Source organism: Phoca vitulina, unplaced genomic scaffold (genome assembly GCF_004348235.1).
Source record: "Phoca vitulina isolate PV1807 unplaced genomic scaffold, GSC_HSeal_1.0 scaffold20, whole genome shotgun sequence".
Lineage (NCBI taxonomy): Eukaryota > Metazoa > Chordata > Mammalia > Carnivora > Phocidae > Phoca > Phoca vitulina.
The window spans coordinates 12,839,645-12,858,576 of record NW_022589723.1 but is presented as its reverse complement, the minus strand read 5'-3'; the positions used below and the strand labels follow the sequence as shown (position 1 = coordinate 12,858,576).

Here is an 18,932-nt window from a genome sequence, read left to right as displayed (position 1 = left end):
GAATAAATAAAATCTTTTAAAAATAAAAGATAAATAGGAAGAAGAGTACACATCTGAAAATTTATCTATTAAGAGTCTTGTGCTGAGAATAATGACAGCATAATAGAATTTCGGGACACGTTTGGAAAGGGTTTCCAAGCATCACAAACTGAAGTTACAGTTTGCTCCAGTAACAATAGCATGATGATCATTCTCATGAAGAGTGGCTCCTTTGTCATAGAAGACCCCAGAGAAGTGGAAGGATATCTTGAAAAGCTCCAGTGAAATCCACTTAAGACACTGAGAATGGAATTTAGTTTGCGAATCCTTTCTTCATTATTCCAGAGTTCCCCATAAACTGGGAAGAGAAACCAGTGAGACTGGTAAACTATTTTAATACCTCTTTAATAACACTCTGAATTTACACAATAGCATGACTAATTACTGTGGATGTAAGATATGCAAGGGTTCTTTATTCTCTCCACCATCATTAAGGCAAGGGCAGAAGTAGGGATAAAGTTTCTCCATGAAAGTGCTAGTGAAGGTGTAAATGTGGGTCATGGTTTTAGCATTGTAGAAGGACACCTGCCCTCCTTCATAATCAAGGTATACGCCCACCTTGTTGAGGTTGTTAGTCAGTTTCAGACTGCAAGACGGCAAATCCAGAGCCTTTAGGTCAGTTTGGTTCCTTAGTCTTAAAAGCCAGAATCCTTGCTCAGGAGTTAGAGGACAGCTGCCCTTCCGAATGATGGATTCTCTGACGACTCCAACTGTCCATTTTGTCTTCTTTGCTACTTCTACTTCCCAATACCACTTTCCAGATGTGAAGCCTTTTGAGCCCAGCACAGCCACACTTGAGTCAAACCTCTCTGGATCATCAGGCATTACCTGCTTAATGTCACCATGCCACACACTGGTTCGATTTTTGGAGAGCATCAGATTTGGGTGAGCTGTTTTAGGGTCCAGAGTTAATGAAGATAGGCCTAGTAAGAAAAGACAGCAGGGCATGGAAGAAAAGGGATGAATGCAAATTCCCATAATAAAAGACAGTTTTTACACAGACATCAGTACTTTATCTTCCCATGCACATATACTCTTAGACAAGTAATTACTTATATACTTTTTATTGTTTTATACCCATGTGGCTATATTCTGGACATTTTTTAATTTGTGGTACAAATCTGACTTTACTCTGAAGCAATTTATGCTCCAAAACAAAGAAAACAATACAAATAATATCAGTCTGTACTAATAAATTTAAGAAAATGCAAATGCCGAAGGCATAAAGATTATGTAAGTTTGTCCTTGGAAAACCTTTTAAAGACAATAAGTATTTCAGTTATGAAATGTATTCAGGATGCATTGGGTAAACAGAGGCAAAAAGGAATGGGTTAAACATAGTGAGAGGGAAGGTAAGGGCTTGCCTATTAGAGGCAGGTAAGTCTGAGCTAACTGAGAGGGTTTAGAAGACAATGGTGAGAAATTTATATTTGGTTTAATAGATAATGGGACTTTTGAGATGTGGAGTGGTTTATGCCACTGCTAATCAGAATGTGTGGTTACCAATCTGGGACAAAATAGTACAGAAATTAAGAGTAAGCTCTTAGAATCTTTTCTTTCTTTCCTTCCTTCCTTCAGATTTATTTACTTATTTTAGAGAGACAGTGAGTGAGGAGGGGCAGAAGGAGAGAATCTCCATCAGACTCCCCGCTGAGTGAGGAGCCCAACCTGGGGCTGGATCCCATGACCCTGAGATCATGACCTGATCCAAAATCAAGAATCAAACAGTTAATCTACTGAGAGCCACCCAGGTGCCCTGCTCTTAGAAAGTTTCATAACAATCTGATAGAGTAATTTTATGTCAGTTGATCTAATAATTAAACAACTGGGCTTGCACTTTGTAATATTTTTTAATTCTACTTTTTCGGGTAATTAGTTTATATTGTCTTCCACAAATATATCAGTCCATGACAGGTTGAGATTTTAAAAACTGGTTCTTCATCACTGGTTATTTGTCTAGCACTGGTTTAGACAAGTAAGTGGGCAGCAGTGTAAAAAATTTCTAAATGAAGAGATGTTGGAAGCATATCAGCAAAGAGATAACACAAATTTTAGGTGTAAGGTAATCAAACCTTGGCACAAAATTTGATAAAGGAAACAAAAAAACTATGTGTTCACGTAAGGGACACAGATACATATATGTATATATTTGTTGTTAATGAATTTATTTATCCTTGGAAGTGAGATCAGTCCAGTCCAACTTTCTCTTCCCAGAGAATCCAGAGTCTTTTTTATCATCCCAATGAATTCTCTTCTAATAAGAGACTTTGTAGAATCCTGACTTTTTTCATACAGGCTGAATCTTCCCTCCCTCACATATCCCCATTTGCCTTGGGTTGTTGCTCTTTCCAAGGTGAGGACTGGGATTTCTTTGGATATGTCCAACTCCTCACCAACGTTTTTAGAACCCCAGTCTGCTGTTGTCACCAAGCCTCTCATACCTCCAGCTAATTCAGCCTGCCCTGGCTCCAAAGATTCCTAGAAGTCCGCTTTGCCTCCCCTCTTTTCTTTTCATACCATATTCGGTCCAACAGTAAATTCTGTCAACTCCACCTTTAAAATATATTCTGAGCCTACTCAGAATACAGATAGATAACTTTCACAAATACTGCTGGCCTGGAACTATTGCAATAGCTTTTTAACTGTTCTGTTTCTACTCTTGCCCATCTGCATCCTATTCTGCCATATGAATGAGATCATCCAGTTCTACTCAACACACTCTTATGTTTTCCATCACACCCAAGATAAAATCTGGAGTCCTTACAGAGCAAACAGGACCTACATGATTTACCTACCTCTGTGACCTTATCTCCTAACACATACCTCCCTTACTTACTTTGATCCAATCACTTTTACCTTTTGGCTGTTTCTTGAATGTACCAAATTCATTCAGAATTTAGGGCCTTTACAGTTTCTTTCCTTGTCCTCAAACACTCTTTCCCCATATGGTTCCCTCCTTTATATTATTCCAGCCTTTCTTCATGCAAGTTCAGTGAGAGGTTAGTGATAGAATCTGGGTAGGTATAGCAGTGTTCACTATAAAATTCCTTAAACTTTTCTGTATGTTTGGCAATGTCCATAGTAAAACTTGGGGGGGGGGGGGGTAAACTCCTCAAAGACTTTTTTTTTGCTAATATCAAAAATAGCATGTTCATCTATCCATCACTATTTGTACCCTTTTCCTACTTTATTTTTTCTCATGAATACTTACTTACTGAATGTACCTTGCTTGATTTGCTTGACAGTGGTTATCACTATGTGAAATTATTTACTGTTTCATTATCCATTTCCTCCACTAGAATGTAATCTCTGGGAGGGTGGGGACTTTATCTGTTTTGTTTCCTCACATACCTTCAAAATTTGGAATTGTTCATAGGCATTCAAGTAACTATTTATTAAATAAATAAATGAACTTTAGAGTTCCATCTGAATCCTTGACACCCAACTAATTCCACCATGCCTCATATTCCTGTTCTCCCTGGCCAAAACCCATAATGTAGACCCTTCCAATGATTTATCCTCTTATGTACTCTTATCCCCATTATTCTGTTCTTTGCTTCCTCTACCTTCACCCATCCTCCCACTGCTCCCACCCATCCCTTTCCATTCTGCCCTTTAGAACTCCCTCCCTAAATAACTCTCCTGCACTGTCGCTTTACAGAATTCTCTCATCACCATCTTACTGTAACAGAAGTCTGACTGGTTGTTCTCCAAAAAATACAACTTGAAAAGTTCATGAGACTATTTTCTAAATTCAGAGCCAGAGATCCAGGAGCCACCACTGCCATTTCTAGACCCCTACTCAAATCCTTATCCTCATGTAAAAATCACTCTTCTTTTGAGGCTCTTGTCATTCCACCTCATATTATCCTCTATCTCTATTTGATGTTACTATGTACAGACTTCCTCATTGTACTCTCTGTACTTTGCGTTAACTTTACTCCACTACCCCAACTCCAGCCCATCATCCCAAGTGATTTCACTATCTTTTGGATATGGCCATTTTTCCATTCTTGCTTTCTTGATTTTACTGCTAGTGACTTTTGACTCCATTACGTTTCAGCTGTCCATATTAATGACCACATTCTGGACCTTGTAGTCATTGGGAACTATTCATTTTCTAAAATCTTAAACTCAGATATCCCATTCTCTTACATTTTATTTTCTCACTCTCATCTCCCCTACAACCATTACTTGACTTCATTAACGACTCTGGTCCCTTATTTCTCCTTATTATCCTAATCTGGCTGCTTCCTGGCTTAAAATCCTTCCCTAAACCACTTAGCATTGGCAGTTTTATTGCCAATAACCTTATCACTTTTATCCTTGTATCTGCAGCATCTGCCATGCAACTCTCCAACCCTGGATCTATCTAGCTATCAAAATTCACATGCTAATTCCTGACCATTGCAGGAGGAAAATCACAAAATTATACATGTAGGTATTACTGCAGATTCATTATTTCCACTCTGTGCTTGACCATCAGCACCGCCTAGAACTCCTGCATTTCCCAATCAGACCCTCTCCAGTTCCTCACAACAGCAATTTCAGACCTGCAGTTCCCTCCTCAAACTTCTGTTCCATCACTTCCTTCCTTATTGCCAGGCAGATGACTTCACCTCCTGCTTCACAAAGAGACTATAGTACATCTTATAGGAATCCCTCAATTCTTCCCACTCATTCTGCAAGTTCCATCCGATAAAATTGTTTGCCTCTACCATTTTATCTCCTCTACATTTTCAGAGGAAACTGAGGAAAGTCAATACTTCTCTCTGCTAGATCGCACTTGCTCTTCCCTACTTCCATCAGTTATCCCCTGTCTTATACCATTGGTTTCTGCCTTTCTATAGGCTGTTTTCCTTCACTGTGTTTTATTTTTTATTTATTTATTTTTTTTTTAAAAGATTTTATTTTATTTATTTGACAGAGAGAGACACAGCGAGAGAGGGAACACAAGCAGGGGGAGTGGGAGAGCAGGCTCCCCGCAGAGCAGGGAGCCCGATGTGGGACTTGATCCCAGGACCCTGGGATCATGACCTGAGCCGAAGGCAGTCGTTTAACCGACTGAGCCACCCAGGCGCCCTCCTTCACTGTGTTTTAAAAAGTTCTCTTTTGGAGTGCCTGGCTGGCTCAGTTGGAAGAGCATGTGATTCTTGATGTGGAGGTCATGGGTTTGAGCCCCACGTTGGGTGTAGAGATTACTTAAAATAAATAAAATGTTTTTAAAAGTCTTCTTTTGACTCTGTTGCCACATTCACATCTTCCCTTTTAGTGAAGCTTCTCTAGTGAGTGATCTATTCACTTCACTACTGCTTCATTCCAAATCACTCCTGAACCCTTCATAATATAACTTCTACACATTCCACTCTTTTAAAATTGCCCCACTGAAAGATAACCACACACACCAGTACACTCACAATCCTAGCAGCCAAAGTATATTAAGAATTTATACAACTTATACAACTGAATAGGAAAAGATATTTGCAAATGATATATCCTCTAAGGGGTTAATTTCCAAAATATATAAAGAACTTAGACAACAACAAAAAAACAAATAATCCAATTTAAAAAATGGGCAGAGGACCTGAATAGACATTTTTCCAAAGAAGACATACAGATGGCCAACAGACACGTGAAAAGATGCTCAACATCATTAAGCCTCAGAGAAATGCAAATTAAGACCACCTTACACCTGTCAGAATGGCTAGAATCAATAACCTAAGAAATAACAAGTGTTGGAAGATGTGGAGAAAATGGAACTCTCGTGTACTGTTGGTGGGAATGCAAATTGGTGCAGCCACTATAGAAAACAGTATGTTGTCTCCTCAAAAAATTAAAAATAGAATTACCATATGATCCAGTAATTCCACTACTGGGTATTTACCCAAATAATATGAAAACACTAATTTGAAAAGATATATACACCCCTGTTTATTGCAGCATTATTTACAATAGCCAAGATATGGAACCAACCTAAGTGTCCATTGGTTGATGAATGGATAAAAAAAGAGGTGGTATATATACAGTGGGATATTACTCAGCCATAAAGAATGAAATCTTGCCATTTGCAACAACATGGATGGATCTAGAGGATGTAATGCCAAATGAAATAAGTCAGAGAAAAACATACCATATGATTTCACCCATATGTGGAATTTAAGAAACAAAACAAATGAACAAAGAAAAAAGAGACCAGAAAACCTTTTATTTAAAAAAAAAGATTTTATTTTTAAGTAATCTCTACACCCAACATGGGGGGCTTGAACTCACAACCCTGAGATCAAGAGTTGCACGCTCCACTGACTGAGCCAACCAGGTATCCCAAGAAAACAGACTCTTAAATATAGAGAACAAACTGGTTGTTGCCAGAGGGGTGATGGGTGGGAGAATGAGTGAAATAGATAAAGGGGATTAAGAGTACACTTATCTTAATTAGCACTGAGAAATATATGAATCATTGAATCATTTTATTGTATACCTGAAACTAATACAACACACGATACGTTAATTATCTTGAATAAAAAAATAAAACTGCCCTTACCAAAGTCCCAATTCCTGTTAAAAATATCTCTTTCCAATCATTTTCTTTTTTTTTCTTTTTTCTTTTTTCTTTTTTCTTAGAGCGGGTGAGAGATGGTGGGGGGTCGGAGGGTAAAATGGGAGAGGGAGAGAGAGAATCTTAAGCAGGCTCCACGCCCAGCGTGGAACCCAAATGCAGAGCTTGATCTTACAACCCTGAGATCATGACCTGAATTAAAATCAAGAGTTGGATGCTTAACCAACTGAGCCACCCAGGTACCCCTCCAATCATTTTCTAAATTGGTCTTCCCGTTTGGCATGAGTGAATGCTCCCTTCTTTTTGACACTGTCTCTCCTTAGATTCTCTGTCAACTTTGTTTCCTGGTCTTCCTCTTACCTCTTTTGCCAAAATTCCTCAATCTTTTTGGGAGGCTTCATTGCCCTTTTTTTATTTTTATATAAGATGCTCCCTCCTTAACTGTATGTTCTCACTTTTCTTGGGAAATCTCATTTACAACAATAGCTTCAGCCACCCCATCATTCTGATTATTCCAGCCCTGGCCTCTCTTCTGAGCTCGTTAGAATAGTTACCCATTTGAATATATTCACTTAGTTTTCCTATAGGTCCTTCAACACAACATGGCCAAAATTGAACTCCTCAACCCCCTCCAAAATCTGTATCTCCTATAGCTCTATCCTTGACATTACCTTTCTCTATCCCCTACTACCAATTCCTGTCCAGTATATTTCAGCTTCTGAAATTCTGTCTCTAGAATCTATTCTTTATTTTCCATTTGTGTTCCTATGCCTTTGGCTTAGCTCTTAATAACTTTTCACCTAGGTAGCTGGTATAGACTCTACTTTGGTCTTTTAGCCTCCTTATTCCTGAGAACAGAAACTGTGTCTTTTATTTCTATATCCATTGAATCCAACTTAGTGCTTAGCACATAGTAGGCTCTCTATAAGAGTGTGTTGAATGAATGAACGAACTTCGGTAATATTTTACTGATACACGACTAAAAGAAATATATTAAAGTGTTTTAAATTGAATTATTTCTGGGGCGTCTGGGTGGCTCAGTCATTAAGCGTCTGCCTTCAGCTCAGGTCATGATCCCAGGGTCCTGGGATTGAGCCCAGCATCGGGCTCCCTGCTCAGCGGGAAGCCTGCTTCTCCGTCTCCCCCTGCTTGTGTTCCCTCTCTCGCTGTGTCTCTCTGTCAAAAAATAAATAAAAATCTTAAAAAAAAAATTGAATTATTTCCTACACTGGAATTGATAAAACTACAACCAGCAGGCCAAATGTGGCCTGATGCCTGTTTTGTAAATAAATTTGTATTGAACACATTAATTGAAAATTGAACACATTAACAGCCATTCATTTACACATTGTATATGGTTGCCATTTCACTGCAATGACAGTTAAGTAGTTAAGTTTTGTGGAAACATACAATCCACAAAACCTAAAATATTCACTATCAGGCCATTTATTAAAAAAGAACCAGCCTCTACCCTGAATCAATAACTTCTATTATAAGGCAGGAATGGAGAAAATATGAGCCTAAAGAATAAACAAAGATCTAGAAATAAAAGTATGAAGTATATTTTACCAAGGTTTGACCAAAGTTACATTATTAGTAAAATAGCCATAGATTAAATGAATCTCATTTGATTTTCTTAGATGTAGACTTATACCAAAAATAAAGAAAAATCAGTTTGTGCTTTAAATGATTGCTAGAAGTGAACTTTGATTTTACAGGGTGAAGAATACAAGAAGAAAAACTTCATGTGATCTGAACACTGCTAGAATTTGCAGAGTAGAGCAACACAGAAGAGGGAGCTATACAAAGATTTTCAAATATCTACAAAGGGATTCTCACACAAGTCTGGCAATAGTTTTCAATCCTGCCAGCCATAATGGGAAAATGTTGTAATATGTGGAACATCAGGCAGAGTACTCAGAAGGGTATTACATTAGGAAATGGGCTAAGTTAGCCCTAGATTAAAGACTGCTCTTGAACCACTCTAGCAAAGCTTAAACACCTCAACAAAGCTTAAAGGAAGTGTCAAAAGGAAAAGGGTTATTTAACTACATGCCAAAGTTAAATCCAGTAGAACTTAAAGGATTACAACAAGATCCAGTGAACAGCAATGTAAAATTGATCATCTATGGCACTCAATAAAAAATTACCAGCCAGAAGAAACAAATCTCCCATGCAGAAGAATTCCAAATAATTTATGTAGATACTCCACACTCCTTAAGTGTGGGCTGTGCATAGTGACTTCCTTCCAAAGTGTAAAGGGGTGAGGGAGTAACTTTATAGTGGGAAACCTGACAAACACTACCTCAGCTAGGACAGATGGTATGAGTAAAAACAAATACCAAGGTGCTAGATTTAAACCCAATCATATTGATAATAACATTAAATGTCAGTGGTCAAAACGCCTCAATTAATTAAGGGATTGTCAGATTGGATAAAAAAAAACACCAGGCTTTACATGCTAGCTACATAAAGTGCACTTAAAATATAAAAACACTAACAAGTTAAAAATAAGATGATGGAAAAAGATTCACTGTGCTGTGATGTATCCATAAAACATGATTATTGATATATGCAACAACATAAGTAGATCTCAAAAAGCATTATGCTAAGTGAAAAAAGCCGGACACAAAAGATTACATAATGTATGATTCCATTTATTTGAGAGTTTAGAAAACTGAAGTGAAATAAAGCAGATCTGTGAGTGTTAGGGGCTAGGGAGAGAGTGCAGGAACTGACTACAAAGGGATATGCAGGAGTTTTGGGGGTGATAGAAACGTTTAGAGATGTTTACAGAAGTTGATACATTTGTCAAAACTCATCAAATTGTACACTTAAAATTGGCATATTTTTTTCTATGTTAATTAAACCTCAGCAAAACTGTGTTTTCAATGTCAATTACTTGGAATATTTGTTAACAGGAACAAATTTGATTTTCATTAAATCAGTAACTACAAACAATAATAATGATTCTATGTGAATTAAAAAATATATTAAAAAACTTTATTTAGAAGTTTATTTTATAAATATTATTTAGATGGGGCGCCTGGGTGGCTCAGTCGTTAAGCATCTGCTTTCGGCTCAGGTCATGATCCCAGGGTTCTGGGATCGAGCCCCGTGGCATCGGGCTCTCTGCTCAGCGGGAAGCCTGCTTCTCCCTCTCCCGCTCCCCCTGCTTGTATTCCCTCTCTTGCTGTCTCTCTCTCTGTCAAATAAATAAATAAAATCTTTAAAAAAATAAATAAATATTATTTAGAACTTTATTTTATGTTCTTAAATTGTCATTTGTGTTCTTTTCTCCAGCTCAGTCCCTTGGTATCTGCAGGATAAACAAAAACTTGTGTCCTTATTCGGCACATCTATTGAAATTATTGGTTTTCTTTTGAAGCACTGAAGATCTCTAAACAGTCTCCTAAAAAGTTATACTCTACATTATGAACACCAAACACAAGAGGATCTATAAAGACTCTATTATATACAAGAGTATGTACAGTAACCTCCTCGTTCAGGACAGAGAAGCCCAGGGATTTATATAACTGATTTATAAAAACAGGATAAAATAACTGGTTGTCACATTTGATAGAACAATGAAACAAAATCATAGGCTGAGAAGTAATTCTCACATCAGACTCTATTTACCAGTGAAAAGTCATAAATTCTTAGGTCATGGTACCAGAAGAAATTCAGTCATACTGACTGAAGTCATACCATAGTCTTCTTTTGGCTAAACTCCACCCTTCCCCCATCCCAAACTCTGTAGTACTAATTAGGGCCACAGAAGAGGTCCCACAGAAGGAACATAGATTCCTGGGAGACCCAGGAACCAATAACCACTACCCACTGATACCTGGAGAGAGAGAAAACTGCATTTCCCTCCACATCATGTATTGGATGGGACCTTTGTACAGGCCTGGGTTCAGCTTTCTGGAGATAAGCTCTCTGGGCATCAGCACCTTCATTCCTTGTTCCAAGCTGAAGGGGACATAAATCATTTATTCTTAGACATCCTCCAGGGACTGAAGGAAAGATATTAATACCATACAGAAACACTTACCTATCCAAGAGAGATGAGATATCCTAGAAGAGGAAAGGAGTAATAAAGAAGTTAGATGCCTGCTTATCAACACCAGAAATTTCTTTGGTGATACTGGCCACCACCAGAATTTGACCATAAATACTGGGATCCTGTGCAGATGTCTCCATTCCATCACCACCAACTCTTCCCATCCTCCATATGCCTTTTCTGATCAGGTATCCTTCATCTAACCCAGGACAAATTGGCTTTATCTTATTCTGATTTTCTAGAGTTCTCTTTTACATGGAAAAAGAGAAATTAATAGTTAGGCCATTTCTGCCTATACTGCTACATGGTTTCAATGGAAAACCACTATAGGTCTTCCAGTCCCAAAGCCACTTTTCCTTACTCTGGCTAAGTAAACTTCTGATTGCTGAGGTGATAATCAATGACACTTTAGAGGTCAAGCTTCAGGTAGTAAAGACTGGCAAACACCTTTCAAATAGGTCAGTTGAAAGCCAGTCTAAGATACAAATCAGGTTGCAACATTCTTATTTTTGAGAAATAAACCTTCAAAGTTCTTTATGAATAAATATAAAAATATTAATAGATACCATTATTAATGGCATTATCTTTTTTAGGAAGGTGAAAATAAAGCTTCCTATTGAGTGTAAGGCAAAAGTAGCCTTCTGCTTTTCTCCCAGAGAATCTAAAGAGCACTACAGTAGGTTTTTTTCCCCGTCCTGGTGGGGAAAAGCTGCTTCTACATCTTTCTAACCCTCTTCCCCCAACTAGTATACCCATAATTATGTTGATAGGGAGTCTCACTTTGAGAAAGTCGAAGGGATTCTGCTGTTCCATCCGTGCCTGGATGCTCACCAACATCTCCTTGGCTAGGAGACACTGTTCCTGAAGCTGGTTCAGATTCAGCTCCATCTCCTCATTCAAGGCTTTCCCCTCTTCTCGGAGCTCATTTAAAATGTTCTTTTCTTTGCCGTGCAGGAACTGATGTAGCTTTAGAAACTCCAAGGAGATGTGTTGCTGCAGATGTAGCTTGTTTTCCTGGAAACCTCCATGATCATCACCATGGTAATTACTGAGACTAGCACTTGGGGATGGGGGTCCACACCACCAGTACTCATACAATTTGGGAAATACCATAACAGGAAGATGCATTAAAATGGCTCTTGAGTATTATCACTCAACTATATTAAATAGTAGGAGTCCTTTGGGAGACTTGCTTGTTTTTCTCAGTTAGTTTTATAATAGTTCAGGAATGAAATAGTCAAAAGTGGTCTCTAGGTACCTATTGCAGTACTGGGGGTGGTAACCAATGCCATATTAAATAAGGCTGTGGGGTTAATTAAACATTCTAGAATGAATGATAGTACCCTCCTACCCAGAAGTGATGTCTACCAAGTGATGCTGTTAAACTGGGGCCATAAGGAGGCTGAAAGAACTATTCTTATCTAGAAATCAGAGCTGGGGGGATGCCACTTCCACTGCCAGGACAATATAGAAGAAACAGGAGATGGACAATGTCTGAAGCACTGAAATTGATAACTGCTATACCCCTTTCTTAAGGTACTGCAACATCCTTCTGACATCCAGGCTTCTCAGATCCTTATCCTCCTCATTTCTAGTGATCCCCACCTTTATCTACTCATTCTCTTAATCACCCAGGACTTTATCATCCCCAGCAATTTCACCAAAACTAACTTCTTATGCTCATGTACTCAGGTACTTCTATTGCAACAATTCCTGGGTCTCAGCCTAGATTAGTTCTTCATGTATATGTTCTCATGGTACCCTTTATTTTCATTTATACTAATTATCACAGTTGTCATTTTATTGCTATTAATGGGATTACTTAGTCCCATTAATCCGTCTCCCACCCTAGTGTAATATAGTATCTAGTGTAATACCTTACCCACTCAATAAATAATTTTTGAGTGAATGAATGTTGACTGTAATAGCTGAACTGGAAACTCTTACAACAGAAACAACATTCTCTGGAGACATCATTATTTCCATCTATCCTTCTTCTTTCCCTCATGGTACATATTTCTTCTTCCAGATGCCAAAAGCCAGAGAAGATTCTCCTCCATAGAATAATTAGTGAAGAAATAGAACCCCCAATTTAGCCCCATAACCTAGGGACTGCTTTGCCAAGTTTCTGACTATTAATGTTCTCCTAGAGCTCCTGTGAAGCTCTAGGCAATAGTTTATTTAGTTTGGGGGAAGCTAGGAAAGATCAAATTGGATGGTAAAAAACCAGCAATCCAAGAGACCTTCAATCAGAGGTAGCCTGGTTATAAACCCAAAGAAAAGAAATGTATTTCTTTGGACATAACAATCTTTAGTGGATTTTTCTGATAAATCCCTTATTTTGCCATATATAAAGGGAAAGATCAGACAGATCTCAACCTCAGAACAATCACCTAGTGATTGAGCCTTCAGAAGCATCAGCCTGTAACAGGAAAGGTCAGTCTGCTCTCTCTGTTGATCAACCATTGAGAACTTATTTCCCTGCTATATTTCTTTCCACCCTACAGTGTCTATTTTCTAATTCTATAGCCCAGGTGCCATTTAGTGTATTGATAATACACGTACAGGCACCTTTCTACTCATATAGCTGAAGTTACAAGGAAGGTGTTTCAGTTCTATTTCATAACCCCTCTACCCTGCTTCTCACCTTGTAAGCAGCTATAGCGTCTTTCTGCATATTCTTCAGGGACTGAAGGTCCTTCAGGGTTGCCTCCAGTTGACCTTGATGGATGGTGAGCTCCTTCTGGGGATACCACACAGAATTAACCCACACTAACTTGGGAGATGAAGGACCATAGGGCTATCTCTCCTAAAGCCCCAGGGTGTGAGGAAAAAAAAGTGAGCTATTGCTGCAAGTCTTTCCTTTCCCCTAAGTCATAATTCCTGTCTCTTCTAAGAATTGTAAAGAAAATAAAAAGCAGCAGAAAAACTTAGTTTTATGCTCTTACTGGCTTACTACAGGGGTTTGAAGAAGATTACATTTTTTACTCTAGTTATACTGTTCTCACTAACTATACTTTTACTTACATTGTTATCATTTAGGATACTCATTTCTTTCTTCTGCCCATTCAAATGCAAATGATTTCCCAATTCAAGCTTTCATTCACCATACATCCCCTATTTCAGTTTTCTCTAATATTCTTTGAAATTCTAAATATTTATGAATTACAAATATGACAAAATTTAGCTCTCAATAGTAGACTATCTTGCTTCTGTTGTTTTATTCATTTTAAACTTGACTAAATTTCAAGACTTTTATAACAAGAGCAATATCTTGTACGTCCATATTCTACACAGCATCTAGCAGAGTGCTGTCACGGCAGGGTATAGGTAAATAAATATTTGATTGATTGAGGGAGTAGGCCAGAGCTACTCCACTGCTCCTTTCCTATAATCAGCAACTCTAGAAAAGAACTTTGCAAGGTATGTTATATTTTCTGAGCTTACTAATAATCATCTGAATAAAGGGGTGGGGTTGAAAGAAAGAAGAAACCCTACAAAAGATTTTTCCCAGCTTTCCTAAGGCATTATTCAAGACCTAGGGCTCACCCACCATGAAGAAACGGACAGCATCAGAGATCTGCAGGAAATCTTTAGACTGCCCCACAGATAACCGAGCATCTTTGCATTGAAAGCAGATCAGTTTCCCATCTGGCTTACTGAATAGTTTCAGGTTCTCTCCATGCTCTGGGCACTGTGGATGGCCCTTGAGTAAGGGTAGCTTCTTAATCTTCTCTACCAGCTTCTCGAGTACAAGGTTGAACGTACAGTTGCTATATTGACATAGCATCTTACACTCAGGACAGAATGTTTCTGCTTGCTGCTTCCAAAAGTTTTGGATACAGGCCTGGCAGAAGTTGTGGCCACAGCTTAGCATCAATGGATCACGGAACCAATCATTACACAGTGGGCAGTGTAGCTCCTTAGTAATATCTTGTATCTGCACTTTAGAGGGTATCTGGGTGATCAGATCATGCACTTCCCCATAGTTGCCTGGGTCGATGTTGGAGGAGGGTCTGGAAGATACCTTTGGGAAAGAACAACTAAAATAAGTTTCTCTTTCTTGCTACCCATTTCAGCACTCCAGGAGAGTGGGCTCCATTCTTAAAGGAGCTGAGAATAGGTGCAGCCAGAGTAAAAGCACCAGTCTCCTCTTTGAAAGTGATCTGATAAATTCATCATTTTCAAACGTTATTTCTACTCCCAACACTATATCAACTTTAGTGGAGAGCTAAGGCAGAAGAAAGAGTACACAAACTAAGAGTGCTTTTTGTTGTACATTCTTCTTTCCACCCACTTGCCCCATGTATTACTTAAAAGTTTTACTTTCAACTTCTGCTCTATTAGTTATTACTTTTTTGTTTTGTTTTCTAGAAGTCATATACAAAGAATTGGAAGATCAGTCAGATTCCTCAGTGATATAATATCACCAACCATAATATAATCCAGACTTTTCCTCCTCCTTTTTTAAGAACACATTACAGAAATAACATACATATAGAAAAATCAGAATCATGCATACAACTCAATGACTTTTCACAAAATGAACACATCTGTGTAATCATCACCCTGAACAGGAAACGGAAAACTACCAGCATTCCAGAAGTCCCCCATATGCCTGCTTCAAGTCACTATCCCTCATCAAGGTTGACCCCTATTTTGACTTCCAACACTATACACTAGTTTTGCCTGTTTTTGAATTTTATATAAATGCAACCATGCACTATTTATTCTTTTGTTGCTGACTTCTTTTATCAACCTTACATTTGTGAGATTTTTACATATTATTCTATGTAATTGTAGTCCATTCATCCTCATTGCTGTATAGTATTACATTGTGAAAATATACCATAATTTATTTCTCTATTCTACTGTTGAAAGACTTTTGGGTAGTTATCAGTTTCAGGCTATTATAAATAGTGTTGCTGAGAACATTCCAGCTCATATAATATATATACATACATATATAAATACAAGTGTGTGTGTATGTGTATATATATATATATATATATATATATGGATTTGTTTTGCTTTCTTCAACATAACTTTTGAGATTCATCTGTGTTGATACACATAACTGAAAGTCATTCATTTTCACTTCCATATAATATTCTATTGATGAAAATTTATTTACTTGTTTTACTGTTGATAGCCAATTGCACTGTTTTGGTGTTTTGCCATACAACCAATGCTACTATGAATATTCTTTCACATGTTTCCTGGTGTGTATATACATATATGCAAGGGTTTTTCTAGGTTATTTAATGTTAAACCAACTTTTCTTTCCTGGAGCTAACCTATCTTGATCATGATATATGTTTTATGTATTACTAATGTATTACTAGATTTAGTTTGGTAATATTTTATTTAGGATTCAACCTCTATGTTCATGACTCAGATTGCTTTTAATTTTATTTTCTTAAACCATCCTTGTCTGGTTTTCTTATCTAAGTTATACTAACTGCATAAAAGTAATTGGGGAGTGTGCCTTCTTTTTCTCTTCTCTGAGTTTGTGTAAAAATAATAGAATTATCTGTTCCTTGAGTATTTGGCCAAATTCACCAGCATAACTTCTGGGATTGATGCTTTGTTTTTTTATTTTGCATTAGCTGGAAGTACTGATTTACTTCTTGAATAGTTATGGGATCATTTAGATTTTCTATATTTTTCTGACACAGTTATGGTAATTTGTATTTTTCTGGGAGTTTACTTTGCCTAAGTTTATAAATGTATTGGTATAAAACTATATTCTCTTATTATCTTTTTATTGTGAGATATAGATACATAAGAGTATATAAAGCATTTATATATATTTTAAATAATAATAACAAAGCAACACTTTGTAATTACTACCCAGGTTAAAAAGTAAAACACTAATTGCCAATACCTTTGATGACCCCTGTGTGTTCTTTTCCAATTGCATATGTCTCCTTTTTTCTCATAGCCAATATTCTGCCTTTTGACTTGAACATTACTATACTTTTCTCTATTATTTCATCATCTATGATTGCATCCCTAGCTAATACAGTGTTTAGTTTTTTCTTCTGTTTTGAACTTTATGTAAATGGAATTATACTGTATGTATCTTTCTGTAACTTGTTTTCCTTTTTTTTTTAACATTATGTTTGTAAGATTAATCCATGGAGAAGCCATGCAACTGTTCCTTTTCAATTATATATAGTATTTCATTATGTGCATATACCACAACGTATGCATCCAGTCTACTGTTAGTAGACATTCATTTCAATTTTTCTGACTACTACACACAATGCTTTTAATAATATTCTTGTATGTGTCCCTTTGTGAACATGTATAAGAGTTTCTCTAGAACCTATACCTAGAAATAGAATTGCTAGATCATGAGATACGCATCTCTTCACCTTTACTAGATAATACCAAACTGTTTGCCAAAATAAATGTAGCAATTTACACTCCAGTAGCAGAGAAGGAGAATTTTGGTTATCCCACAGCCTCATCAACACTTATTGTTGTCAGATTTTCTAATTTTTGCCACACCAGCAGATGTGTAATTGTATCTCAGTAGAGCTTTAATTTGCATTTCTTAGATTACTAATGCAGTTTAACATTTTTTCACATGTTAGTGGATCCTCTTTTGTTAAGAGAAGAAATGTCTAAGTCTTGTTCATTTTTCTAATGAGTTGTCTTTTCCTTACTGACTCAGAGTAGTTCTCTATATATTCCAGATAGTAGTCCTATTTTTTAAATATTTATTTATTTATTTATTTATTTATTTATTTATTTATTTGAGAGAGAGAGAGATAGTGTGGTGGGAACAGAGGGAGAGAGTCAAGCAGACTCCTGGCTGAGTGCGGAGCTGGCTGCAGGGCTCAATCCCATGACCCACGAGATCATGACCTGAGCCAAAACCAAGAGTTCAACACTCAACCGACTGAGCCACCCAAGCACACTGATACTAGTCCTATTTTGGTTACCTGGGTTATAAATATCTCCTTCCATCTCTCAGTACATGGCTTATATTTTCACTCCCATTATAGTGTCTTCCCATGAATAGAAGTTCTTAATTTTAGTGTAATTCAATATTTATCTATTTTGTATTTTGCCTAGATTAAAGATGAGTCCCTCCAGGGAATATTTATGTTTACTTCTTGAAGATGTAAGTTACTACCAACCATTTTATGTTAATTTTATTGGTTTCAAGTCTCTAGATCATAGGGAGATTGTAAATTTTACACCTACTCCTGTATGAGGGCAAGCTGTGGTTAAAAATTCTCAAGGGAGACTCTTATTTTTCACTCAGACCCCAAATCAAGATAGTTAGGATTCTTTATTATCTCTCATTTCCACTCCTTCACCAAGGCTGTAGCTCTTCAAATGTCCCAGCTTTATTCAAAAGTCTCAGGTCCAACTCCCTACTTCGTGCAGGTCTAAGGATTGTTAAATCTGAGTTTTCCTGAGTCTCAGTACTCTAACCTACCTTGATGCTTTTCAGTTCTATATGCTTTTTTTTATTTTGGAATTTCTCTTTACTTTCTTGTACACTCCAGTATGCATGTCAAAGGATGTTTGTTACATCTTAACTGACATTTCTGGGTGTTTTACAGTGGTAGATTTTCCAGGAAAAATGGTTAACAGCAGGGTTGCCTGGCTGGCTCAGTTGGTAGTATGGAACTCTTGATCTCAGGCTTGGGAGTTTGAGTCCCATGTTGGGTATGGAGATTATTTCAAAATAAAATCTTAAAAAAAAAATCATTCACAGTATTGCCTGAAATGCAACTTGAAGAGTATATCTTCAAGCATTTCTTTCTTTTTTTTTAAAGATTTTATTTATTTATTTGACAGAGAGAGACACAGCAAGAGAGGGAACACAAGCAGGGGGAGTGGGAGAGGGAGCAGCAGGCCTCCCGCGGAGCAGGGAGCCCGATGCAGGGCTCGATCCCAGACCCTGGGATCATGACCCGAGCCGAAGGCAGACTCTAAACGATTGAGCCACTCAGGCGCCTCTCTTCAAGCATTTCTTAAAGAAAGGATGAATGGGGAGTATATTCCATTGGAATAATTTCACTTCTAGTAATAATAGCCTGATTTTGTCCTATCATTTGAATGATAGTTTGTATAGATTTCAAATTTTAGGTTCCAAATGTTTTCCTCTCAGTACTTTATGGACATTTTCCATTATTTGCATTTAATGTTGCAGAAGAGAAATTCAGTGCCAGTTTAACTCTAATTTATTTTAGGAATGAGTTTCTTTCCCTCTAGAAATGTGTAGGATTCTCTTTTCATCTTTACATTCAA

At 37.3% G+C, this 18,932-nt stretch overlaps 1 protein-coding gene across 2 annotated transcripts; it reads right to left on the bottom strand.

Annotated features, from left to right (window-relative positions):
* Positions 1-404: 404 nt before the first annotated feature.
* On the bottom strand, positions 405-13,861 carry TRIM69 (tripartite motif containing 69). Of its 2 annotated transcripts, XM_032417902.1 has the most exons (5): positions 13,306-13,861; positions 11,439-11,672; positions 10,650-10,672; positions 10,443-10,567; positions 405-962 (listed from the first exon to the last, which is right to left on the bottom strand). In XM_032417902.1, the coding sequence occupies exons 1-5, from the start codon at positions 13,333-13,335 to the stop codon at positions 421-423; spliced, it is 954 nt and encodes a 317-aa protein (XP_032273793.1). In that variant the 5' UTR covers positions 13,336-13,861; the 3' UTR covers positions 405-420. The 2 variants fall into 2 exon arrangements, with proteins under 2 accessions (XP_032273793.1, XP_032273792.1); XM_032417901.1 differs by lacking the exon at positions 13,306-13,861 and having other exon boundaries at positions 11,439-11,879.
* Between the last annotated feature and the right edge of the window lie 5,071 nt (positions 13,862-18,932).